General features: G+C 44.7%; 1 protein-coding gene across 1 annotated transcript; it reads right to left on the bottom strand.

Annotated features, from left to right (window-relative positions):
• Positions 1-271: 271 nt before the first annotated feature.
• On the bottom strand, positions 272-26,524 carry EEF2 (eukaryotic translation elongation factor 2). The gene is given in 16 exon segments (XM_073618914.1): positions 272-602; positions 885-1,017; positions 3,058-3,236; positions 3,710-3,808; positions 3,811-4,066; positions 4,755-4,862; positions 6,768-7,026; positions 7,861-8,056; positions 8,165-8,303; positions 11,004-11,117; positions 11,206-11,311; positions 13,208-13,389; positions 14,377-14,588; positions 15,126-15,307; positions 16,186-16,400; positions 26,370-26,524. Coding segments are annotated over 16 exon segments (2,577 nt in total). The 5' UTR covers positions 26,373-26,524; the 3' UTR covers positions 272-408.
• Positions 26,525-27,335: the final 811 nt, after the last annotated feature.

Genomic DNA, 27,335 nt, shown 5'->3' with positions numbered 1-27,335 from the left:
ACAGATGGAAGCTGAATTTCTACTTTAGGAATGCTGCCATCACCAAATGAGAAGCAAACTTATGACCAAGTCTACTTTGGAAGTCCTGAGCCAGTGCTGGCTGCTGCCCTTAACTACTGAAGCCGTTTCTCAGGAAAGTGAAACGAGACTGGTTTACCTTGATATCCAATGGCTAGCAGGTTTACCTTTGTGAAACTCAGCATAGCATATGCGTAGTAAAAAAAAAAAAAAAAAAAAAAAAAAAAAAAAACACACACACACCACGCTCAAACACCTCTTTACTTCGAGTTTTTATTTTATCTTTTCGTCTTGTTTTCCTGGGCAAACAATGTGCATGGTGTTGGATCAGCAGGGACAGACACTGCCGGTGTAGTGAGCTTGGTTTAATGAGAATGGCGGGCGACCCCGTTACAATTTATCTAAGTAGTTGTCCAGGGCTGGGACTCCTTCCTTCAAGCCTTTACGTTTCCGGGTTTCAGCTACCACTTGTGCTGGGCGAGTGTTGGCCTCGAAGGGATCACCAGGAAGGATCTGCCAGTGGTCAAACACACACTGAGGGAAGGCCTGACCACCTGTGTTAGACCTGAGATCAGCAGTGAAGCCTGCCAGAGAGAAATAAAAGTCAATTAAAAAAAACCAAGGTATACAGTCATCACTAATATTTTGGATGGGGGAACCAGACAAAATTGCATTGTCCAATCTTACAGCTGGACAATGCACATGGTAAGAGCTGAAGTTAATCAAATGTTTGTGCCAATATGTCAATTCAGATTTGAAATTGGAGGCAACTACCAAATGTATACGGGTCATTTTGTTTAACGTTATAAAACATGAAGGTCAAGATGCTTGCATACACAAGTCATATGTAAAAGTATAGAACATACCGAATGATTCGTTGACGGGAAGATAGGCCTTTACAACAAACATAGGGGTTCCGGCCACTTGGGATTCCTCAAAAACGTGTCCACGCTTCCTGTTCAGCACACCATAGATGCCACCTACAACTTGCTCTGGGCACTGGACAGAAGAAAGTATGTATTCTTAATACACAAGAGGATTTAATTTTGGACAGAAGTATATATTCTTAATATGAGGATTTTGCAATCATGTATCTGCCCAGTGAAGTATCTAAAGGATAACAAGTTTACATTCCCAAAGTGCTAAATCCACCACCCCAGCTCTGGCTGCATCAAAGGCTACTCAATAGATTCTCTTCCTTTGTAAGGCCTCTTGTACATGATACTCTTGTCTGAGCATCTACTTTCAGACTTTGTATGCATTTGCACACATACAAGTTCATACATTTGAAAACTTGCCGTTTGTTCTGCACAACGTAAATGAACGTTTGCACACATGAGGCATAAAAATTACTGACCAAAAATGCAGATTTTTTCAAATTCCTTACTGAAGAATGCATGGCTCTTGTTTAATCGCCTGTGTGCATGGGCACATTACAATTAATGGGTTGTATTTTGGCTCAGAAAGAAAAAAAACCCACCCGAGCTTTTTCAAGCTGCAGTGTGCAAGAGGCCAAAGTGAACACACCGCATTATGCCCCTTTGTATACCTAAACATAAAATTCAAGACTATGCCCCAGCAGAGCTCTGATAGCCAAGATATGGTAGCACTGCATCTAGAATTAAAGTGGATATAAACCCAATTTTTAATTTTTTTTAATTAAGGCTTGCACCTTGTACAGTGTAGGATTTCATGTCATCTGTGCTCAGTCTTGCCACAAAGTTAATCCAGCTTTGAGCAATTTTTTTTTTTTTTTTTTAGCATAAAAACCTGACAGAAATAGGAGTCCATTTCTCCCCCTTGCTGTAAGTGACAGGTGATTTACATATCTCATGCTGGAGCCTGAGACATTCTGTGTACTTACAGCTCAGCATGACTGGGTATGCTGAAGTCATGTGGTGACTTTTCTGGGTTTGGACTGGATGTTAGTGACCATAGCAGAAGTTCAGTGTAAGAAACACACAGGAGAAAATGCATTGACAAGGGGAGTGTAGAGGTGGGCGGGGTGTTTAACATCTCAACTCCACCCACCAAGCTCCAGACAGACCCACCCACAGAATCTGCAGTTTTTCAGGCATCATCCTTATAGATGGGTGGCAGTGGTGTAGTGGATAGCACTTTCGCCTAGCAGCAAGAAGGGTCACTGGTTCAAATCCCAACCACAACACTACCTGCCTGGAGTTTGCATGTTCTCCCTGTGCCTGCGTGGGTTTCCTCAGGGTACTACGGTTTCCTCCCACACTCCAAAGATATGCTGGTCGGTTAATTGGATCCTGTCTAAATTGGCCCTAGTATGTATGAATGTGAATTAGGAACCTTAGATTGTAAGCTCCTTGAGGGTAGGGACTGATGTGAATGTACAATGTATATGTAAAGCGCTGCGTAAATTGACGGCGCTATATAAAGTACCAGAAATAAAAATAAAATAACCACTATGGCAGTAGTTTAGAAAGGATGAGAGTGGATTTACATCCACGTTAAGTTTCAAGTGTAGCTGTAATTTTGCAATATGCTTTAAAGCAGAAGTTGAGTTGGGGTGGGGATCTCGTTTTCTAAAAATTATTCTGATAGATTTTCTAAAGGGAGGTACTAAATTCCATCAAGGCCGCTTTCAGTGCCAAGCTTGAGTTTGGCATTTCTGCAGATTCCCCCAGTTTCCCCAGACTTTCTACCATGTCCATGTTTCTGGCACGTTTTCTGAAGTGCACCAAAAGTCTGCATCTTTGGTGCACTTTCAGAAAAAGCTCCAAAACAAACCTCCCTCAACTTAGTATACAATTAACATGACCAAAAGACATGGGAAGGTTGAGGAAGCTTTAAAACCTGCAAACAAAAGAAAATCACTAAAGTATTCCATCAATAAGAGAAAAATATACTAGCATCTTTAAATAAGTGCATTTAGAATTCCTCAACTTTCTGTAACATCTGGCTGTAAAGGTCCTCCACACCAACTACAACGCCTTCCTGCAGGAAGTTGGAGTCTCACATCTGCAAACACAAAACTATTCAGGTAATCTCCTGGGATGTTAGCATCCTTACCTGAATCTCCACCAAGTAGATGGGCTCCATTAGCCTGGGCTGGGCAGTGATGGCGGCAGCATAGAGGACTCTTCTTGCAGTGGGGATGATCTGTCCACCTCCACGATGAATAGCATCAGCATGCAGGGTGACATCATGAACGTCAAACCTGACACCTCGCATGTTCTCTTCACACAGAACTCCCTGTACAGACATTAATAAAATGTAAATCCAGAAAACAAAGGGTGGGGGTAAACAAACTAAAGATCATATAAGGCTTGGTAAAAAAAAAAAAACCCATACACCCCCCCCCACAGATGTGAATCCGTTTCATAGAAAGCCGGCCTGGTAATGCAAAGCAGATGCAGTTCAAAAAGCATCCCATTCATGTGAACCGAGCCTAAGAGGTCTGTCAAGTTTATGCAAATTCAGCTGGTCATGCCATGGATGTCTCCCAAATACCCATTTAGCAAGGATATCAAGAGTCATTCTTGACTACAGGATCTAATAGCTGGCATAATTTCCCAATACTATACTCCTACAGTCAAAAAATAAATGCATTTTAGTACTACAGAGAATAGAAGGAAACTAGCTTTCCCTGTAGGCTAAACATTTTCTAGGGTGCCAAGTAACTAAAGTTAGAGACTTGGCTCCTAAACAAAGCTACAAATACTTGCCTCTTTGGTGGCCCACTGGAAGCCAGCAACAACACTGTCCTTGATCTCATTGAGGTACTGGACACCTTTGGTAACATCAACAAGGACATTGGGTCTGTTCCATCAGGGCCAAAGCACCAGATCTTCCTGGCCTCTGTCACATCCCATTCGTACTTCTCTGCCAGGTAACGGGCACGCAGCTTCAAATCCTGTCGGGAACTGACATCTCCTTTGTCAATATCTTCAGCAAGGCCATCAGGGAATGGCCGGGCTTTCATGTACAGACGGTTGTGCTTGTTGGGGGACTTGGACAAGCAGAGCAAGTAGGACTCTTCACTTACAGTCTCACGGTATGATACGACAGGGTCAGATTTCTAGAAACAATGGAAGAAACAAAAAATAAGTTTGTACATGACCTGCAAAAAAAAAAAAAAAAAAAAGTCCCATACAGGCCATGTGTCATTAAGCAGTTCCCTGCTCCTCATTTCATACATGGCAGATGAAAGGTCAATTTAAAACAAATTTTTAGATGCCTAGAGTGAACAGTTATGGATATCAGCATTCAGGTGATATGTTTAATGTAAACTAATGTCCAAAGCTTTTTTTTTACCATGTGTGGGCAGCTCTGTCCATGTACAGACTGGCATGTCTTCATTAAAAGCGTGTTAGTATATAAGGCTGGGGGGGGTGCAGCTTGTCTTTTATAAATGGAAACAAGCAAGGTCACAATGGATAAACGCCTCTACATGTCCATGAAATGACCAAAAAGTTTGAAGGGGACCATAGACTGTCAAGCCCTGCTGAAGGCTTATTCTCAAAAAGTTTTGGGTGTTTGCTTAGAGACACCACCACCCCAAGCAATTCAATGAATGTTAATGCACATTTTTGAAGAAAAATGTTCTATGGGGCTGGCCCTTTAAAAACATTAACACTGCTCATGTTATGAGGAAAGCTGTGTAGCAAAGCTGGCTTTGGCACTTGACAACCAACGTCCCTCTACCCCCATTGTTCCTAGATTCCGATCTAATCAAGTATTAAACAGAACACACACTGGTCTCATACCTTGATGGGAATACAGGCATGGTCCTCTTCCAGATCTTTAAGGCAGATTTCCAGATGAAGCTCACCAGCTCCAGCAATGATGTGTTCTCCAGACTCTTCAATTATACACTATAAAAAAAAAAAAAAAAAAAAAAAAAAAAAAAAGAAGTTGACTGTTACCTTAGTTATTCACAAAAGAAAAACTAAATAAAAATAAATTTGACAACCAGCAGTCTGGATGAAAAGAGGTGTGCTTCCTCTCAGCATAATCTGCACACAAAGGCAGGCCACAGACAACAGCTCAAAATTAGAGTGTGTAACATCCAAAAGAAATGAAGTTACAGTTGCTTAACCACTTGCTTACTGGGCACTTAAACCCCCCTCCTATCCAGACCAATTTTCAGCTTTCGGCACTGACGCACTTTGAATGACAATTGCGTGGTCATACAACACTATACCCAAATGAAATTTTTATCATTTTTTCACCACAAATAGAGCTTTCTTTTGGTGGTATTTGATCACCTCTGCGGTTTTTACTTTTTATTAAAAAAATGTAAAAAAGTGATTTTTTTTTAAAAAAAGTTTTTTTTTATATTTTGTTTAAAAAATTTTAAACGGGTAATTTTTCTCCTTCATTGATGTACGCTGATGAGGCGGCACTGATGGGCGGCAGTGATGGGCAGCACTGGCAGGTGGCACTGATTGGCACTACAGGTGGGCATTGATAGGTGGTACTTGTGGCACTGTTAGGTGGCACTTTTATTAGGCACTGATGAGGCAGATGTGCCTCTTCCACTTGGGGACCGATGTCCCTCACATCCGATCCGGTGATCGGCTTTTTTTTCTACTCGCGCTGTCAGCGTGAGTAAAAAAACCCGATTACCGATCTTTTGTTTACATCATGTGATCAGCTGTCATTGGCTGACAGCTGATCACATGGTAAGGGGCCGGGACCGGCCCCTTACACAGATCGGTGATCAGCCGAGTCTCAGTGACTCGGTGATCACAACGCGCCCGGCGCGCGCCCTGCAGGGAGCACGTCATATGAGGTCCTCCCGGGAATGTAGGTCCGCGCTGTAGCCGTCATTCGGCTATAGCGCGGATGCCAAGCGGTTAAGGGCAAGTAAAATAGTTTTCTTCACAGGAACTATACAAAGAAAGGTGGTATGGAAAGTCAAGGAAAAACATTACAAAAAAGGAGGGGGAAAAAAAAAAAAAAAAAAAAAAAAAAAAAAAACACCCCACCCATAGTAAAACTGAAGAAATTGATCATAGGGTCACAAAGTTTTTTTTTTTTTTTTTTAAAGGATATTTTAGGTTCACTTTAACTGCTTACTGACCAGCTGCCATCATACTGCAGCAGGTTGGCTCTCCTGCACAAAAATTGCCATAGGTGCAAGTCGGCTCATGCAGACAGGCTCGTACCGCGTGTACTCGATATCCGCCAGCAACCCGCGATTGCCCATTACAGAGGCAGAACGGGGGACTGCCTTTGTAAAAAAAAAAAAAGGCAATTCCTTGTTTGACAGGTGAAATGTCAGATTTACTGTTCCCAGTGAGAACACCCCCCCCCCCCCCCAGTTAGAACATTTAACCCCTTGATAGCCACAGATTACTGTGTAAATGTCATTGGTAGGGAAGGGGGTTATTTATAAATTTCAATGGTCCAAAATCCCCCCCCCCGCTAAAAATAGCTGCTCGCCACCATTACTAGTAAATAGCCATAAATCTATCCCATATTTTGTAGACGCTATAACTTTTGTGCAAACCAATATACACAAAAAACCCACATATATACCTTAACAGATGAATACATTTGTTTATTTTTTTTTGGATATGCATCCTAGAAAACCCCCCCCCCCCCCAACAAAAGCCTGGTCATTAAGAGGGCAAATCCCTCCAAGGCTGAAGTGGTTAAATATGGCCAACCAACTTAATAGTTTGAAAAACAGCTTTGACTGAAGAGTGCACTATGGTCACCGAAGATGCTGGTTGGTTGTACTGAAGTGTAAGAATGAGAAACCAAGGTCTTACCTGCACCATAGGATCAGACTTGGCCAGACGTTTCAGACCTTCAACTAGTTTTGGGAGGTCAGCTGGGTTTTTCGCCTCTACAGCCACACGGACGACAGGGCTGACACTGAACTTCATGACACGCATGTTGTGGGCATGTTCAAAGGTGCTGATGGTTCCAGTCTTAATTAAGAACTGGTCAACACCGACAAGACCGACTATGTTACCACAAGGGACGTCCTCAATGGGCTCAACATAACGACCCATCATCAGGATGGTCCTGTGGATTAAGAGTGTACAAAATTACACAACTGTCAAACTGATAAATAAAAAAAAAAAAAAAAAAAAAAAAAAAAAAAACTCCTGACATTCTGGATTCCTATTAGACAAATTTAACATTTTAAGCCAATTGGGAATATAAATTCTTGACTTCATTAAAATATTTCTTATAGGGCCTTCTAGATTGGAGCCGCTATTGTACTTGAACGTCATTAAACACATGATATTTTATAGCAAAACCTGGAAGACTGATTAAGCAGTACCCAGGCAATCTCCCTTATCTTCTGAAAGATATTTATCACTTCCTGACATGTGATTGACTAAGCACTTCTGTAGCTTCCCATCTGCAATGGGAGATCTAAAGCACTGCTGCCGCCAAATGCTATTTTTGGCAGTTTGGGTATGAGGTCTGGTAACGTCAATACTGTGCAAGCTGTACCCAAAGACCTGAAGAGCCACACATGAACAGTAGAAAAAGGCATGTAAAAGTTAGTAATGGGGTAATATTCAGGACTAAAACAGTGAACTCATCAGTTCCTGATGGACATGCACAGTAAGAAACAATGTCAAGCTGCAAGGCTTCACTTCTTCCTGTTTAGCAAGGATGCCGATGCCTGCACCAGCAACCGATGGATGGGTCAGCTTCATGTGCCGACATCGTAGGCTCCCTGGACATGTAAGGGTCCTTGTATTAAATGTCAGCTATGGTATTAGTCAAAAGAGAAAACCCACAGGCTGCAACTCAGCTTTAAACACCATTAGCTGTTCCTAACCCTTTCAGATGTGCTCATGATTCTTCGATACCCTAATTGCTAATACAGCCAATAAGAATTACCTCTGAATAGGTTTCAAGTAGAGATCCTCTTTCTTGCCTGGTGTGTAGTTGGGACCCATAATACGCACTTTCTGGCCTGTAGATACAACCCCAGAGAAGACACGGCCAAAGGCATAGAAACGTCCCTTATCAGTTGTAGGCACCATCTTGGATATATACATCATCAGGGGTCCCTTAGGATCGCAGTTTTTCACACCTATGAGGAAAATGAGAAAGCACTAAATTCTAAGGGCTACTAAAAAAACACACGGAACCTTTCCAGGCAAATAAAGCAAGACTGCAAACATGTCAGGAATGGTCTTACCCATGGCAGCCTCATCATCGGGTGGTCCCTCGTACAGGAGCTCACAGCGGTATTTCTGTGCAGTAACAGGTGATGGTAGATGGATTGTGATCATCTGAAGCAAGGCATCACCAGCTGGCAACCAGCGTCTCATTACAGCCTACAATAATACAACAAAGTTTACAAACTGCACCTTGCTAAAGGATGAACTGAGACAGACTACATAACAAAGGCAGCCAAAAAAAAAAAAAAAAAAAAAAAAAAATTAAATAAAAACCCACCCAAACGAAACACTCCTATAAATTTTTCAGCCAAGAACGCTACCGTCTTTCCCTCTTCTGATCTTCCAACTGCCATGATGCTGCACATGTGATCAGTTATGACACCAACCACTTCATAGCTTGGACCAATTTTGGTTGAGAGCACAAGCAAAATGGGAGTTACAGTCTAGGAATGTAACATTTTTGAAATGGTTAAAGGAATGGGTTTAGTTCCGATTTGAAGTTACAAAATGTATTAACTGCTTGCCAACTGGCTCACGCCGGTATACATCAGCAGAAGGGCATGTACAGGCATACTAACGTACCTGTACGTTTCCCTTTAAAAAGCAGTTTGCAGGCACGCGCCTGCCACGAGTGTGATCACGGGTCCCGTGGACTCTGTCCACAGGGATACCTGCAATAGTCTCACTGAGGGGGAAGAACTGAGAAATGCTGATGTAAACTGGACACAGCTCCCTGTAATCAAGAGCAGTGATCAGTGTCATGTCACACGTAGCCCGCCCCCTGTTAGAATCACTCCCTAGGACACACTTAACCCCGTCACTGCCAGTCACATTTACACTGCAATTTTCAATGCATTTTTAATCGCAATTGCAGTTGTCAATTTTGTTTGGGAGCCACGTCGCATGACCGCACAATTGTCAGTTAAAAGCAGAGTTCCACCCAAAATTGGAACTTGCGCTCATCTGATTCCTCGCCCCCTCCGGTGCCACAATTGGCACCTTTCAGGGGGGAGGGTGCAGATACCTGTCTACTACAGGTATCTGCACCCACTTCCTGGAATAGACTACCGCAGGAGTCATGCCCCTTCCTGCTGTCTCCTGGGAAACAGGTCCCAGGAGATAGCTGGGACCACTTAGAACACGCAGTGCGACTCATGCATGCGCAGTAGGGAACCGGGAAGTGAAGCCGCAACGCTTCACTTCCTGATTCCCTCAGAATGGTGGCGGTAGCTGCCGAGAGATTGATCGGCTGCTGACATCGCTGGACTCCAGGACAGGCAAGTGGCCATTTATTAAAAGTCAGTGGCTGAATCGGAAAAAGGGTTCTGGTCTTTTGCCAGCCAAATGGTCTGGGGCTTAAGTGGTTAATCAAGACTACATGCAGCAAAGGTGACACAGGGCTTGTCAAGACAGCAGTGTTGCAGGGAAACATGTAGGCTTTAGAAAGTGACTTAACATTTTTTGCCTTAATGTCCTACATGTAAACCCTCATGTTTTTCACCTTAATGCATCCTATTGGGAGGGGAGGTTGGAAACACTACAGTAGCGCTCCTTCACCTTATACTACCTTTTTATCTCATGCGTTGTCCCTGTCCTCTCCCCACTCATGGGCTTTGCTAAAGAGATACACACCCGAGAGACTACTTTACAATCACTTTAGGTGAGGTAAACTGCTTATTGTAGATGAGCAACTTACTGAAATTTGTCTTCCAGTTCCTATTCTCACACCAGCAAGCAGCTGTCATTTGTAGACTCAGATTTATATTGAACAGGAGTGGGAACATTTTAGGCCTTTAGATTACACCAAATGCTCTGGAATCTGCAGGTCTGACACTGCATGCTCTTGGGAAACCACATAAGTAAAATTGGTACTCAACTACAAATAGGCCTGCAGAGTAATGCAAATTCACAGATTCCTGATGGTCTTGCAGACCGGGCATCATTCACAGACTAGCCCACAAAGAAGCAAATTTTGCCTAGCATCAGCCAACCCCAGAGGAAAGACTTATACACCCCCCCCCCCCCGCCGAAGTCTGTGTCCCTCAAATAAAACATGTTCTGACTGTGGTCCTGAAATAGTGTTGTGGCCAGTAAGTCTTGCCACACAATCAGAAATCGCAACAGGAGTTTAGCAAGCCAGATATTTGCCCCCTTACTCATTGATCAGCTGTAATCCAGCCATTTTTCAGACCCCGTGAAGCAGGGCTGCGTGTTCCCTGGACATCGGAAGATTCCAACTTAGTAACCATAACCCCAGCAGTTACAGCTCTTTCCATGTTCCTCAGACAGACACTTCTAAACAGAAGCCATTAAAAAAAGGAGGAGAAGTCCAGCCAAAGCTCATTTGGCTGTAAGTCTATCACAGGAATGCAGTTAGTTTTGCACTCCTGTGACCAGTTTTCAGTGGAGAGTGGACTAAAGTCCTGCTTTCTGCCGACGTCACCAATGTCAGCCACTCTCCACAGCTCAGCACTCCAATGAGCAAGGGGGGAGAAGAGCAGAGATCTGTGATTGACAGTCTGCAGCTCTATGCCTGGGAAAATGAGAACTGAGCCATGGGCGATGTTTGACCGCTCGGGTTCCCAATCAGTCGCGTCGGGGGACAGTCCGATGCTGTAACCCAAGTATTAAATGAGGGGGAAGGGGGAAAAAAAAAAAAAAAAAAAAAAGAAGAAGAGACGTCACCAAACCTCAGACTAGTACTTGCACATATCCAGTTATAAGACTAGGCAAAGGAATGGTGACACACACTGAGCACGTTGAAGTTCTAGACAGTTGAACGACCACTCCATTTGTGGACAAGACATGGTGAACATGTGCTGGCCAAATCAACTACTTTAGTCAGCTGGCCCATACCTTCAGAAGTTGCTTTCCTTCCTTATCTTTGTCCTCTGCATCCAGCTTAATATCCAGCTTCTCAATCAGTTTGGCAGTTTCTTCTTTTTTGAAGTTCATGATGGCATCAAATACCTGGGAGGAAAAAAAAAAAAAATTTCAGTATCTCTGCAGACATTCATTTCAGTGAAACTGCACCCGAACTGGATTTAATATCCCTTACCTTGAAAATAGGATCCAGAATAAGTTGGCTGAAGGTACGTGGTAACTTCTTTCCATCAGGAGAGGTTGCAGATTTGCTGAATTTACCAGTAGCTGGATCAAAGTACCTAAAAGCAAAGCAAGCGTTTGATGACCGTAAGTAAAAAAAAAAAAAACTCAACATAGGGTTTACCACGGTTTCTGCCTGCACCATCCTGATATAAGAAGGTTGTATGCAAATCAGGAAAACAAAAAAAAAAAAAAAAGTGTCACAAAATAGGTAAATAAAAAACGCATGGCAAGGGCTGAAATGTGACATGTCATCTCAGGATTAACTGGCTATTTTCTTACCCACTACGAAAAGTTACATGTAATTTCTCATAACCTTCCCATTGCAGTCAGAATAAAAAAAAAAAAAAAAAATTTTTTGGACCCTTTACAAAAAAACAGGTTCAGTCTAGGGCCGAACGTCGACTTTTAACCGGCCATGGTCTCGACATTTGGCCCATGTGTACGGGGCTTAAGACTTCTGTAACCCACCTCAGTATTCATCATTAAAACTGACTGAACTGATAAAGCTCATCCAAAAAGGACTGAAATATTGCTTCCCAAACAATGCCCAGTCAAATCCAGATTGCATCCCCATACTGGCATATCCCTTGGGCAAAGGAAAAATACAATTTTAGGATCAGAAAGTGTTTAGAACTGGTGAGCAAATGCTGCAAACACATTTACTTTTGCTCCTTAACTTCAAGACCGCTGCATGACTATATACGTCCAAACTTTGAACAGGGATATCGTTATGGCAGCAGCTAGCTGCCATATCCCCGGTAACCCAGTTATCGTGCGGCGGCCGGCTTTCTGATAAAAGTGGTCCCTGCGGCGGATTCGCTGCGAGATCACTTTTAATCGGTGGCGGGAGAGCCCCCCCCCTCCGGCCGCGATCCGGTGCCCTCCGCATCCTTCTGTGTGGTGTGTCTGGAGAAGAGTGAGGCCAAGATGGCGCTCACTCGTCTCCATGACACTGGTGGGCGGAAGCGACGTCAAAACGTCACTTCCATCCACACCTCTTAAAAAGGCAAATTTTTTCAAATGTCATTTTTCTAAATTACTTATTGCATTTTAGTGTAAATATGAGATCTGAGGTCTTTTTGACCCCAGATCTCATATTTAAGAGGTCCTGCCATGCTTTTTTTCTATTACAAGGGATGTTTACAGTGAAAAAAAAAAAAAAAAATTTTTTTAACCCCCCCCCGTCGAGCTCGCGCGCAGAAGTGAACGCATACGCGAGTAGCGCCCGCATATGAAAACGGTGTTCAAAACACACGTGAGGTGTCGCAGCGACCGGTAGAGCAAGAGCAATAATTCTAGCCCTAGACCTCCTCTGTACCGCAAAATATGCAACCTGTAGAATTTTTTAAACGTCGCCTATGGAGATTTGAGGGTAAAAGTTTGACGCCATTCCACGAGCGAGCGCAATTCAAGCGTGACATGTTGGGTATCAATTTACTTGGCGTAACATATTTCACAATATAAAAAAAAAAATTGGGCTAACTTTACTGTTGTCTTATTTTTTTAGTCAAAAAAGTGAATTTTTTCCAAAAAAGTGCGCTTTTAAGACAGCTGCGCAAATACGGTGCAAAAAAAAAAAAAAAAAAAAAAAAAAAAAAAAATTGCAATGACCGCCATTTTATTCTCTAGGGTGTTAAAAGAAAAACCATATATAATGTTTGGGGGTTCCAAGTAATTTTCTAGCAGAAAAATCTGTTTTAAACATGTAAACACCTAAAATCCAAAACGAGGCTAGTCCTTAAGTGGTTAAGCACTGCACATAAGCTACAGTGGATAAACAACCCCTTCTTTTTTAAAAGAACCTTGTGATTGATTTGCAGCAACAGGCTTCATGTAATAGATTTAGTTAACAGAGCATAACATTTTAGCTAAGGGTGTTTAAGAGTGACAATCTATATAGTGACACCATAGGAGAGAGGGGGGGGGGGATATAAATAAGTAGGCCTACATACTTGTCTCCCCAAAGCTTCTTCATCATGTCTTCTACTTTCTTTGCACGTTCTGCTGCTGGAAGCTGTGCCTTCTCTCCTTTGGCAGCAAATTTGGTGACATACATCTCCGCAAACTGTTTCAGGGTGAAAGCCCATCCGTGGAGACCAGAACCGAAGCCGACTGTGCCGATTACTGGGTCAATCTATGGAGCACAAGGAATATAAGCAACACGACATTCTGGCTAGTACACAGACCAAAGGAGTGCAATAATGTATGAACTTCTGTCCTGGAACATGCATATACAAGTCAGACATCCCAATTTGCATACTTGATCCAGGTACAAGACAATGGCTCAATTTAAAACAAGGATAATTTCAGCCATGTGATCTATCTTCAAGATATCAGACCTCAATATGGTAAGCTGCCACCACTAACCTGCCCTGAAGCATGCACATGTAAAGACAACATCCTTACCCCTATACCTTTTAGGTCACTAAAAGAGTAGTCAGGACTACAGACTCAACTTGACCCATCTAGTTAGGGACTCAATAGTCAGGAAGATCAAAGATAAACTTGCAACAAGCCAACAAATAGCAGCTCTATGCTCCGAACTAAACCAGTTCCCTTAAAGAAAAAAAAAAAAAAAAAAAGTCAAGATAAAAACACCATTTTAATGAGAGGCCTAGTGAACCCACCTAAAAGTTGCAGTGAAAGGACAATATAGGGCCAGTGTCAAGGGGATTTGGGTTTGTCGGATATCAGAGATGCTTCTGAGAAGATTCATTGACATGGGCACCTGACCTGCTGTTGAGCTACTTAATGTTTAGCATCCCCATAGACTTTTCCAGGAATGCAAACCCCAATGGATACAATCCACTGAAAGTCCTTAAGCAGTCCTATAAAAGTTTCCAAACAATTGTAAAAAGCACAGTTTAAGTGGCAATTGAAGACAGTGCACTACAAAAAAAAAAAAAAAAATTCTTAATTTTAAAAACGTTTTTAACCACCATTATGTTTGGTCAAAGGGCCACCCTTAGCTACAACACACATTAACAGCAGACCACACATTGTCATCTACAACTCTGCAGAATAGCATATGAGCTCCATTCATCACTATTATCTCCAGTTCCCATCTGTCAGTTCTGTTTGCTGCACATAGATAGTCCCCACATTGATCACACCCTCTTACCATGATGTTCCCCATAGGTCCTGTTTCTCCCTCTCCGTAGGTAGAGATGATGACGTTGACATTTTCCACTATTCTCTGGAAGGTCAGGTACAATTCTTCAGGCTCCAGTTGAAGTTCCAGCAGAGCACGGTCCATTTTGTTCATCATGAGAACTGGCTTTATCCTCTCTGCAATGGCCTGCCGCAAGACAGTCTCTGTCTGTACGCACACACCTTCAAAAAACAAGGACACACATGGTTAGGTATCTAGATTAGGTATCTATTCAGGCGGCTGTCAAATGTGGCAGCACCACAGAGCTAGTCGTTTTTGTAGACATATGAAATTCAAGTACTTCCATAAGAACGTGACACCACACTAATCAACCTGGCCAATAAACGGTATTTGTGCAGAAATAATGTAAGTTCTCCTCTTACTGAACTGCTTTTTTTATATAAAGTAATGGAGATTGATAGTTACTAAAAATTTAAACCATTTGTGGTCTTTGAGGACCAAGTCAACAGGGGGCTCAAAAACAAGCATCTTATTTTTATTTTTGGATCAATTCCTACCTTCAGAAATAAAAGATAAAGTGGTTTTAGAGTAGTCTCCCCCCCCCCCCCCCCCAGTGTGGAAAGATGGGCCTTCAGGACAGGAAGTGAAAAGTGAAAGGGAACTATAAAAACAAACTGGATACTAACCATTCCCCACTCTTTTCAAAAGGGAATTTGAGAACCCCCCCCCCAACATAAAGCAGCTCCTTATATTCATACCTGATACACAGTCAACAACTACAAGAGCACCGTCTGTGACACGGAGGGCAGCAGTGACCTCAGAGGAGAAGTCTACGTGTCCGGGAGAGTCAATGAGGTTAATAAGGAAACCTGAACCATCCTTGCACTGCTTGATGAAAGCCAAATCAGTTTCCTGGAGCTCATAAAACAAGGAAATTGCCCTGTGAAAATAAAATACATCTGTTGGGGGGAAGTGTCGGTATGATGGTTGCCTAAATAGCACACATTTTACACAGGTGGACATGTTTTAAACACTATAGAAAAGGGTTGCTTGACCACAAGCAAGCCTCAAACCATCATTAATGGCACAGATAAGAAATTAAAACAAAAAAAAAAAAAAAAAAAATTTCTTACCAACTGCTATAGGCACACTTGCCATTTATCTTATACAGTGATAGAATAGAGTGCCCTTTAAAAGGCATAGGGGATATTCAATATCAGCAGTGTGGTGGAGAGAGAGAAGGCATGACCTGACTCAGCAGGAAGGGACTGCTATCTAGGCTGCAGTGTCATGTGCTATATAATAATTTCTTTGCATCTGCAAAGCTGTAGTACAAAGTACTAAAAGGAGCTATGCAGCAGCAAGACAAGTCAGGACAAATCCAGGAAGCCATTGCAACTAAATTATAGCTGGCATTTACAGCAGAACTGCAGCCAAGATAAAAATGAACATCCATTAGTAAATTCTACTGCTTTGGAGGACTATCAAAAACCACAAGCTGTCACCACATGGTGTAAACAAGCACTTTATAGTAAGCGCCATGGTCATAAATAGGGGCTGCCACTGCAGACCAGCATTGATAGTTGACTGACCCCATCTTCTTAATCACTTCAAAAAGTTTCCTGTAGATTACCTTTTATATTTACGGGCACATAACCCAGTTTAATAAATAAAAGGTACTCTGAACACAACAGAGTGATTGAGCGTGGGAGTATCTTGGAGTAGGGCAGCATATAAACAAGTAATCAGCCGATAGAGAGTGACGTGACATCTGCAGAAGCCATAGTGCCCATTCTGAGGATGGCCGGCTGTACTCACGTGGATTTGATGGTGATACAACGTTCTTGCTCATCTTTACGAGTGTCTGTAAAGCGCGTTTCACCAGCTCTGGAGGAGGCGATGATCCCGGCTTTACACACCAAGGAATCCGTCAAGGTGGATTTGCCATGGTCAACGTGAGCAATCACGGACATGTTTCTGATGTTGGACTTTTTGTCCATGATCGCTCGGATCTGGTCTACGGTGAAGTTCACCTGTGAAGGGGGGGAAAAAAAAAAAAAAAAATTTAAAATGTACAAATTATTGCTGAACATTCATACAGCAGAAAGCCCTCTTCACACGAACCCTTGTGGTGGATTGGTATTAGAATCAAGGTTACCATCACCGCATTGCATGAAAGATGCTTGGACAGTAATCATTTAGAAACATGTTGCATTCAGTTGGCCACACCTTACAATCTACTTATGATTTATGCTGCATCACTACATAAGCTTTTGTACAATCTCCTACAGATTTACCAACATCTGTAGTGTCGCTCGTTTTAAGCCCCATTCACACCTGAGGGATTTTCTGCTTGAAGCTCTAAAACACTCAACAAGCCAAATCCCATTCATTTCAATGGGCCGTTTGTATCTGAGCATTCTGTCGCCTGAAGCAAAGCGCCAGTTGCTCAAAAAAAAAAAAAAAAAAAAGTACACAAGCTTTTTAGGCAGATCAGGCCTCAGACTTCAATGAGAACATCTGGAAAAGTGCGACGAGTGTTTTACAAGAGTTATGTGCCCAAAAATCAGCTCCCCCCTACTGTTTTTTTTGCCAATAGAAAACACCTGAAGATGTAAAAAAGGTTTCTACAAACGCTCAAATAAAATTCGCCTGAAAGTCACGCAGATATGATATGCAGCCCTACAATGCCACTTGATCTTTCTCATCTAAACCTTCCTGCTTAAAAAGGAAGTAAACCCTGATGGGTTTGTTTCCCTGCAAAGGTAAAGCATAATGGGCTACTATGCATCGCATAGTAGCCCATTATGTGTCACCTGACAAAGGAGCCTGCAATGTCACTGCTGTCCCCTCTACTATGGAGCTTGCATCTTTCCAGGTACCGTGGCTCCGGCGCTGTGATTGGCTGGAGCCGCGATGACGTCACTCCCACGCACAGGAGCCGCCACTAATGACATATCGCCGTTAGCAGTGGCATGCTCAGTGCGCCGCCGTAGACAGCGGTGTGTCTTTTTGCAAATATCTCCTAAACCATTTAGGTTTAGGAGATATTTCTTGGACCTACAGGTAAGCCTTCATCTAGGCTTACCTGTATGTCAAAGTGGTCTGTAAGTGACCTATAGGACACTGAGGACCAAAAATGTATTAAAGGTTAACTGAAAGTGCCTTTAAAGTGGTTGTATAGTCTATTTGTTAACTTTTACCTACAGGTAAGCCTATAATAAGGCTTACCTGTAGGAAAAGAAAAAAAAAAAAAGTCAGCGGGTATACAACCACTTTAAAAACCTTCCACCTGCAAATAACAGAAGTGTAGATATTTACTTCTGCAGCCTGCACATCCCAATACCACTCCATTGGAGAAGTCCCAAATGGAGGCTTTAGAAAACAGGGTGCCACATTCCTCATTCCTGCAATTTATGTCATGTGGTATTCGCACAACAATTTTTTTTTAAAGATGATTTTGAAACAAACAAAAAAACCCACCCCCCCCAAAAAACCATTTATCCCATTTTTTTGGGAAAGTGAAAGATACACCGGAGTAAACGGATATCTGTTAGGCTTTAAAAAAAAAAAAATTGCACACTTGTTGAATGGTGCCAAGCTTGGTACTTAACCGCTTAGGGACCGCCCCACGTACATTTACAGCAGAGGGGCAGCCTCTCTGGGCAAAATCATGTACCTATATGTGATTTCGGCATACGCTTGCACTGCCGACAACCAGCTCCCGCTGCAAAACATTTAAGAGCAGTTGGGTGTTTCCCCAGCTGCCCCTGAACTCTTTGGTCATCTTATGATCACAGGGTCGTTTACAGCCATTTCTAGGCAATTGAGTTTTGTTCCCCCCCCTCCCCGGGGACGATGTCTAGCTGCAGGAATCCTCCAGATATCTTCATTAAAAGTCCGACATCAACCCGGTGGAGGTGCTTAAAGCAGCATTGCACCCTGAAAAAAAAAGAAGAAACCTTTTTTCAGAGGCAGCAGCTACAAACACTGTAGCTGCTGACTTAGGCCCCTTCCACACGAGGCGGATCCGTTTCGGCAGAGTCCGCCACCTCTGTTGATGTCCACCGAGCCTGGAGACAGGTCCGCCTCTACTCACTGAGCGGCCTGTCGAGTGCAGCCGATTCCTATAGAGAGATCAGACGAAAAACGGACAGCAAGTCAGTTTTCATCAGATCTAATCCGATAGCGAACTTATCAGTATACATCTGATTTTAGCGGATCGGAGGTCAACGGGGAAATGGTCACTGCTGACATCCGTCGCTCTACAGACCTGCATGGAGCGTCTGTTCAGGTGGATCTAAACGGTCTGCCCGCTGCATTGCGGGGGGGGGGGCCCGCAATGACCGCTGGCCACGAGAGGCAGAATAGGGACATGGGTGGAAACACAAATTTGCTCTGTGAGGAGACAGATCGCGAGTTCCTTATAGCTAGGAACCACAATCTGTCACATCCTATAGTGAGTCCCCTCCTCCCACAGTTAAAACACATACTAGGGAACAGTTTACCCCCCTAGTGTTAACCCCTTCCCTGCCAGTGACATTTACACAGTAATCAGTGCATGTTTATAGCACTGATCGCTGTATAATTGTCAATGGTTCCAAAAAGCTTCCACCAAAATGTTGGGGGGGGGGGGGGGAATCATGTCAATTGTTTGCCTACAGCGTCGCACGACTTGTCAGTTAAAGCACCGCAGTGCTGAATTGCAAAAAAAGGCATGTCATTGAGCAGCCAAAGCTTCTGGGGCTGAAGTGGTTGAGGACACTTACCTGTCCTGGGAGCCCACTATGTTAGGGTGCAGGTGCTGTCATTGTAACAAAGGGAAATCAGCAGGGGAGCCTTCAGGCTCAGCCGGTTTTCTACTCCGCAAGTCGCGCTGCACATTCTGAATGGCCCTGTCATCTTCTGGGAGACAGGTCCCAGAAGGCAGCAGGGGAGGAGGGCTCGCCACAGAAGAGGAAATGACACTGCACCGTGGCCGAGCTAGGACTGAAGTACACTGTACTTCAAAAGAAGCAAGAAAATATATAATTAGTTATCCAAAAACAAGGGTTGGAGGGGTTGACTTTATTTTAAGACCAAGTTGAAAAAATGGGTAGAATGCCACTTTGTACGAAGCAGTTTGACAGTTCAAAACCCAGCAAACTGCATCCGATTAGTAAGGCCTTATACCTCAACAACCTCGATGGTGCAATAGATCATTTTACTGTTTAGTGACTGGCTGCACCCTTAACCAACCCTCTTCATTTCCCGTCATCTGAACAGTCGGCAAACCGGAAACAGGAAAGGAAGTTAAGCTCAGCACACAAACCACTACCAAGCTACACCAACTTAGGAGCAAATCTAAAGTTGCACATAAGCAGTCTTGGACGGGGGATAGTCTATGTAGATGGAGAACCAGTGCTGGTCCAGCCAGAAAAGACAGTCCAGTTTATTGTAGCTGTCTAGCTGGAGAAATTTGAGCTACTGACATGTAATGAGTAAACATTTGTATATCCAAAGCCAACACTTTAGGATCCGCTGATTGAAGATATTCACCCTTAACCACTTTTGGCTGCATTCACATGCAATTTGTGATTGTTTTCAGGCTTGAACCTTTTGGTTTTAACAAACTGAAAGCTAGCTGCCAGGATGATAGTCATTTACAGAGTCTTGAAAAAAAGTATTAAATTCCCTTTGAAAATTTTCCATTGTCATATTACAAACAAATTTAAATTTTATGTGATAGACCAACACAAAGTGGCACATAATTGTGAAGTGGAAGGAACATTTTCTGAATTCTTTAAAAATGTGAAGTGTGGAGTACATTTGTATTGAGCCCCCCTGAGTCAATACTTTGTAGAACCTCCTTTCACTGCAATTACAGCCGTTAGTCTTTTTGGGGATGTCTCTACCAGATTTGCACATCTAGAGAGTGGTGACATTTTTGCCCATTCTTTGCAAAATAGATCAAGCTGTCAGATTGGATAGAGAGTGTCTGAACAGCAATTTAAGTCTTGCCACAGATTCTCAATTGATTCAGGTCTGGACCATTCTAACACATGAATATGCGATAAACCATTCCAAGGTAGCTCTGGCTGTATGTTTAGGGTCGTTGTCCTGCTGGAAGGTGACCCTCCGCCCCAGTCTCAAGTCTCTTGCAGGTTTTCTTCTAAGATTGCCCTGTATTTGGCTCCATCCATCTTCCCTGATGAAGAAAAGATCCCCACATTATGATGCTGCCACCACCACGTTTCACGGTGGGGATGGTGTGTTCAGGATGATGTGCAGTGTTAGTTTTCCACCACAACGTTTTGTTTAGGTCAGGGGTGTCCAAACTTTTTTTAAAGAGGGCCAGATTTGATGAAGTGAACATGCGCAAGGGGCCACCATTTTGCTTGACATTCTTTGAACCATTAAAATTCGGTCTAAGTGTGTTTGTTCGAGCACTAATACACTGCCCAACAAGAATTCTCTTGTCGCTGTGTGGGAGTAAAGAGATGAGCTCAGGCATATTATCGGGGGGGGGGGGGGGGGGGGGGATGGGGTGGGCCCACAAAAGATGTACACATTTAGATAACCAGGTGGGCCGTCCAAAACTGGACCTAGGGCCACGATCAGCCCGCGGGCCGGACTTTGGACATGCCTGGTTTAGGCCAAAAAAACGTTCAATTTTGGTCTCATCTGACCAGAGCACCTGCAACATGTTTGCTGTGTCCCCCACATGACTTCTCGCAAACAGGACTTCTTATGGCTTTTTCAACAATGTCTTTCTTCTTGCCACTCTTCCATAGAGGTCAGATTTGTGGAGTGTACGACTAATAGTTGTCCTGTGGACAGATTCTCCCACCTGTGGATCTCTGCAGCTGCTCCAGAGTTACCATGGGCCTCTTGGCTGCTTCTCCGATTAATGCTCTCCTTGCCCAGTCAGTTAACATGGATGGCCATGTCTTGTTAGGTTTACAGTTGTTCCATACTCTTTCCATTTTCAGATGATGGATTGAACAGTGCTCCATGAGATGATCAAAGCTTGGGATTTTTTTTTTTTTTTTTGATAACCTAACCCTGCTTTAACCTTCAACAACTGATGCTGTTTAACAAACCTCTGAGGGTTTCACAGAACAGCGGTATTTATAGAGATTAAATTACACAGTTGGACCAGAGCTGCACAATTAATCGTAAATTGTTACTGCGATTTCACCACTGCGATCTTAACAAAAGAGTTTCACGATTCTGTCTAAGAATTCTCTCTGCTCTTCTGAAGCCACAGCCATCAAAAGAAAGGGGAAAAAAATATTGTGATTCTCATTTTGGCCAGAATCGTGCAGCTCTAAAGTGGACTTCTGTAGGCAATTGGTTCCACTAGATTTTAGTTGGAGGTATCATAGTAAAGGGGGATGAACATAAATGCACGCCACACTTTCACATATTTGTAAAAGATTTTGGGAAAACCATTTATCGTTTCCACTTGACAATTGTGTACCTTTGTGTTGGTCTATCACAGAAAATAGATTTACGGTTGTAAAATACAAAATTTCAGGGCTTACCTATAGGTAAAAGTCACACATGGGAGTTTACTCCTTTAATCATTTCCTCCAACTGTCAATGCCCTACAATACTTGTGCCCACAGGACTAGATCAAAAATACTGTAAGATTTGAGTCAACTAAAAAATGTTGAGGTTTTAAACGCCTGGTAACATCTCAATAGCTGAAGTGATTACCATTACAGCGCTGGGGTCCCAGCTACAAATCCCAACCAGGGATTAAACCAGTCTGTGTTCCCAGGCAAAAAAGTAGACTGTCCTAATAGCTAAAAGGTGTACAGTTCTGAAAAGAACTATATAAAATAGGAGGTACGTCAGCAGTATGTGTAGTCCTGCTGCCAATAAATAGACATGTTAATGCTGTATACAGACACAAGGGGGGGGTGGGTGATACAGCTAGAATAATGCTCTGTGCCTTCAGGATCACAGCACTAATATACATCAGTTCCCTAATACAACAGTGGCAGCAAGATCAGACTCATCAGTACAAAGTTAGATAAGAACCGCTTTATTGTGCAATTCATTCCACAGGAATTTGTCCTTCCCGGATTACGTAACTCTTCCCCCTCATCACAATCTCATTGCAGACGGAGAGCGGACCATTTGCAGAACTTGAGAAAAATTCCAACAAACCAGGCAAACTTATTTCCTAAAGCTGGAGAATGCAAACTCTGCATAGAAACCAATCAGCTTCCAGGCTTTTTGGTCAAAGCTTAATTGAACAAGCTGAAGTTAGAAGCCGATTGGCTACCATGCACAGCTACGCCAGGATTTTACACTCTGGTTTTAGAGTCAATCCCAGTGTGACAAAGTTCAGGTCCAAGCAGCAATTCCAAGACGTCACACTTGTTCTAGGTCAGGGAGGCCAAACCTAATCAGTGAGTCACTGCTGTGGAACATGTGGCCCACGGGGCAGGGAACGGCTCCTTACATCACAGGTGTTCAGCTTTGTGACCGAGGACAAAACAGTGACACGCCGGGGACAACGCAGCAACACCCTACTAACTAGGTCAGGCAGACACTGGCTTCCTTCTCTCATTGCCAGGGTGAGCTGACACAGGACACCCATTGTCATCAGTGAAGCAGCCAGCGGTGCATGCACATTATATAAAGTTCAGTTATAACTGGGCAGACAGTATTTATCACAGAGGACAGACTACAGCACGGTGCCCTCTATCAATCACACAGCCAACTACAATAACGTCACCCTTCTCACACTGCGGCAGTGTCCCTTATTCTACCTCTGGAGGTAAAACACTGCAGCAATGCTTCCCATAGCTGTATACTAGAAGGTAAAAGACTGCAGTATAGAAGCCGTATGATCACATCACACACACTGCTACCGCCATCGCAGACTGCAAAATGCAGCATTTCTCACCCTCTTCAAATATCAGACAGACTACAGCGCTGTGTACCCCAGAGACTGCTGTGTCATACAGGCTGCAGTAATCCATCACTGCAGGGCCATTGTCTGAAAGCACAGCTACAGAGGTGGGGGCATCATACAAGGACTGTAAACCTACAGCCATGTCCCCCTATACTGGCACAATACTGCAGCTTTAACAAGCAGGGAGCTCCATTCAGATATACCAGGCAAGGTGATATCTGCAGAGGCTACAAAGTGGGCACTAGGGGGTCTATACCATAACAGAAGGTCCATATGTCAATACCTGAGCAGGCCTCTATCACTTTCACAGAGTGGAGAAACACTGCAGCAGTCTATACGGGGCAACGTCCCAGCTGAGGGCCCCATATGTCATACAACATAGGAACAACACTACCGCAGTCTATCCCGTCCCCGCTACCTCATCTATTAGTGGTGGTCACCTTGTGTAATAAAGAGGGGCCACAAGTGCAGCCCTGGCATCTCCAAGATATGTACACCATGGGATCCATATGTCACCATATTCTATAGTGCCAAGGGGGCAAACAACGCACACTGCGTCCCCTCCAACTCCAATCAGCATTAACATGCAACCTTCACCCCATTCTTATCCTGTCCACCCAACACATCCCTGCTTCCTATGCCTTACATATCCCCCCCCCCACGATACTGGCTTGTCAGTGTCACATCGCTGATACACACAGCCCCCACCCCCCAAAAAAAAATTCTGTCTCCCTAGCATCACATTCCCACTTTTAATCCTTTATAAATTCCCCACATGTCACAAACCAATTAACCCCCCCCCCCATTCAATGATCTTGCCCGCCCCAGTGTCAACCCAAATTCCAACCTCATTATCCCAACCCACTTCAATGATCCAGAACCCCCCCCCCCCCCAGTGTCAACCCCAATTCCAACCCACTTCAATGATCCAGAACCCCCCCCCCCCAGTGTCAACCCCAATTCCAACCCACTTCAATGATCCAGAACCCCCCCCCCCAGTGTCAACCCCAATTCCAACCCACTTCAATGATCCAGAAACCCCCCCCCCAGTGTCAACCCCAATTCCAACCCACTTCAATGATCCAGAACCCCCCCAGTGTCAACCCCAATTCCAACCCACTTCAATGATCCAGAACCCCCCCCCCCCCCCCCGTGTCAACCCCAATTCCAACCCACTTCAATGATCCAGAACCCCCCCCCCCCCCCAGTGTCAACCCCAATTCCAACCCACTTCAATGATCCAGAACCCCCCCCCCCCCCCAGTGTCAACCCCAATTCCAACCCACTTCAATGATCCAGAACCCCCCCACCACCCCCCCCCCAGTGTCAACCCCAATTCCAACCCACTTCAATGATCCAGAACCCCCCCCCAGTGTCAACCCTACTTCCTATACCCCATAGCACCCCCTTCCACCATCTATTCTTGATAACAATCAACCTCCTGGCGTCACATCCCCAATTCTTATCCCTCATAGCCCCCCCTTCCTCCATCCCAAACCTCATTGCCCCCCCCCCCTCATTTAAATGATCCATCCCGTGCCCCCCTCATTCCTAGCCCTAACTCCTCATCTCCCACATCCCCAATTCCTGATATATCCCCCCAAATATGGTTCAGTCCCCCTCAATGTCACACCCCCAATTCCTTTCCCTCATTGCCCCCCCCCCCCCCCCCCCATCATAATCATCCTCCTCCATCTCCTAGTCCTATTAACTGTCACAACCCCAATTCAAACAGCATTTTATCCCCCCCCCACCACACTAACCACTTGCCTACAGGGCAGTTACCCCCCCCCCCCCCTGTCCAGGCCATTTTGCAGCGCTCACACTTTGAATGACAATTGCACGGTCATGCTACACAAACTATTTTTTCCCCACATGTTCTTCATGCAAATAGAGCTTTCTTTTGGTGGCATTTAATCACTGCTGGGGGGGAGATAGAGATAATATAAATATATATATATATATACACACACACACACACATACACACTCTCTCTCTCATTTTGTAACAAAGTAATTTTTCTCCTTCCCTGATGTGCACTTATACAAGGGGATGATTGGAATATTGGGGGGGGGTGATTGAGACAGTTTAACGAAAAAAACCCAAAAAGCTAGGTGACAGAGGAAGGAGAGGGAATATCAGGGTATATGGGGGGGTGCAACACTGGACCATATTGGGGTGAGGGGGGTTAGGTTTTTTGTTTTATCCCCCCCCGGTCCAGTCCCCCTCAGTGTCGCAACCCAGCTTCAACCTACCCCCCCAATTCAGATCCACATTTTCTATCCCTTCTATATTTCCCCTCCCCCTTTCTAATTACTATGCCCCCCCCCCTCAATCCAGCTTCCCACCCCTTACATACAACCACTTTTAAAAATGATCCTCCTCCCCCTCATATCCCCAATTCCTGCCCCCCACCACCCTCAATATGCCCCCTCCCCAAAACACACATAAAAATAAATAAAAATTGAAGTCACACATCCCCCCCCCCCTCCAGTACAGAGGACATTGCCCTGTATAGACCCCAGGCAGGGTGGGGGGGAGGGGGGAGTCCCCAGGCGGGTCACGTGGCACACAGGTGGAGGGAAGCCGGGCTGTGAGGAGACAAGATGGCGGCGCGGAGCTCACAGACCGGCTCCAGTCACGTCACATGGTGGGGGGGTCCGTACAGGAATACATCCCCCCCATATACTCTTCATATTGTAGTATAATATTCCCCCCCCAGCACTGACAATAGAGGGGGAGGGGGGGTCCTCTATGGCGGCCGTGCCACGTCAGGCGGGTGAGGGCGCCCCCTACAGCGCCTCCCGGCTCCGTCATGGCGGACACGAGTGACGCAGCACGGCTGAGGGAAGACAACGAGGCCTCGGCCCGCAGAGCACCCCAGACCACCCGCTCGCTCCGGGACCTGGAGCGCAGACACCGCTCCCTCCATAGACAATGGCCGCATCCCCCCCTCCTCCTCCCCGGAGAAACACCGGAGAGAAGGCGAGGATCTCCCCCCGGCTTCTATATCCTCCACATCCGGCAATCCTCCTCATCCCCCGGACCCTCCTCTACACACAGCGCCCGCCGCCGTCCCTCCAGCACTCACCATGGTGGCGGATGTCTCCGGATTCTCCTGGCACAATGGAGCTTGGGAGACGCCTCACTGATGGAGGGCTCGGAGAAAAAGAAGGAAGCGGCGCGCTGACGTCACTCCAAAAGCAGAGGAGGGCCGCCCGCTGATTGGAGCGCGGGTCACGTGGTGCCGGCCGGCGGGGCGTAGGGGGGCGGGGGCTAAGGGAAGGGGCGGGGCGGAGAGCGAGGTGGGGAGAACGTGTCACTCCCTGGTAACCGTGACAACGTGATGCAGGCAGAACATGAAGCGCTGCAGAGAGCCCTGCACAGCGGCCAATGCGGAGTCCGCCGGATGACGTCATGGTGTCGCAGGAGAGGAATCCATCGCAATCCCTCTTCTCTGACTGCTGACGTCATACATGTGTCTCCTACAGACCTCCACACCAATGTATAAGACACACAATCACTCTGACGTCATACATGTTTCTCCTCCACACCAATGTATAAGGCACACAATCCCTCTGACGTCATACATGTGTCTCCTCCACACCAATGTATAAGGCACACAATCCCTCTGACGTCATACATGTGTCTCCTCCTCACCAATGTATAATAAACACAATCCCTCTGACGTCATACATGTATCTCCTCCACACCACTGTATAAGGCACACAATCATAGGTGTGCCTAATGCATTAGGGTGTGCACACTTAAGCTGAAACACACATGCATGTGTATGTATCTACATATATATGACTCTGGCACATTGATCTCCCTGCTGGCACAGTGAAAGAGCAAAGGATAAACACTTCTCTTATGGTAGCCGGTAAGAGGGAGATCTTTCCCATGTTCCTGTTGCTACACAGAAGGATAACACTAATGTGCATGGGGGGATTAGGGTGTGCCTGGGCACACCCTGTGCGCACGCCTATGCACACAATCCCTCTGACGTCATACATGTGTCTCCACACCAATGTATAAGGCACACAATCCCTCTTCT

Source organism: Aquarana catesbeiana, linkage group LG01, assembly GCF_042186555.1.
Source record: "Aquarana catesbeiana isolate 2022-GZ linkage group LG01, ASM4218655v1, whole genome shotgun sequence".
Taxonomy (NCBI): domain Eukaryota; kingdom Metazoa; phylum Chordata; class Amphibia; order Anura; family Ranidae; genus Aquarana; species Aquarana catesbeiana.
Note: the sequence above shows the minus strand (reverse complement) of the source record. Positions and strands in the feature narration are given on the sequence as shown.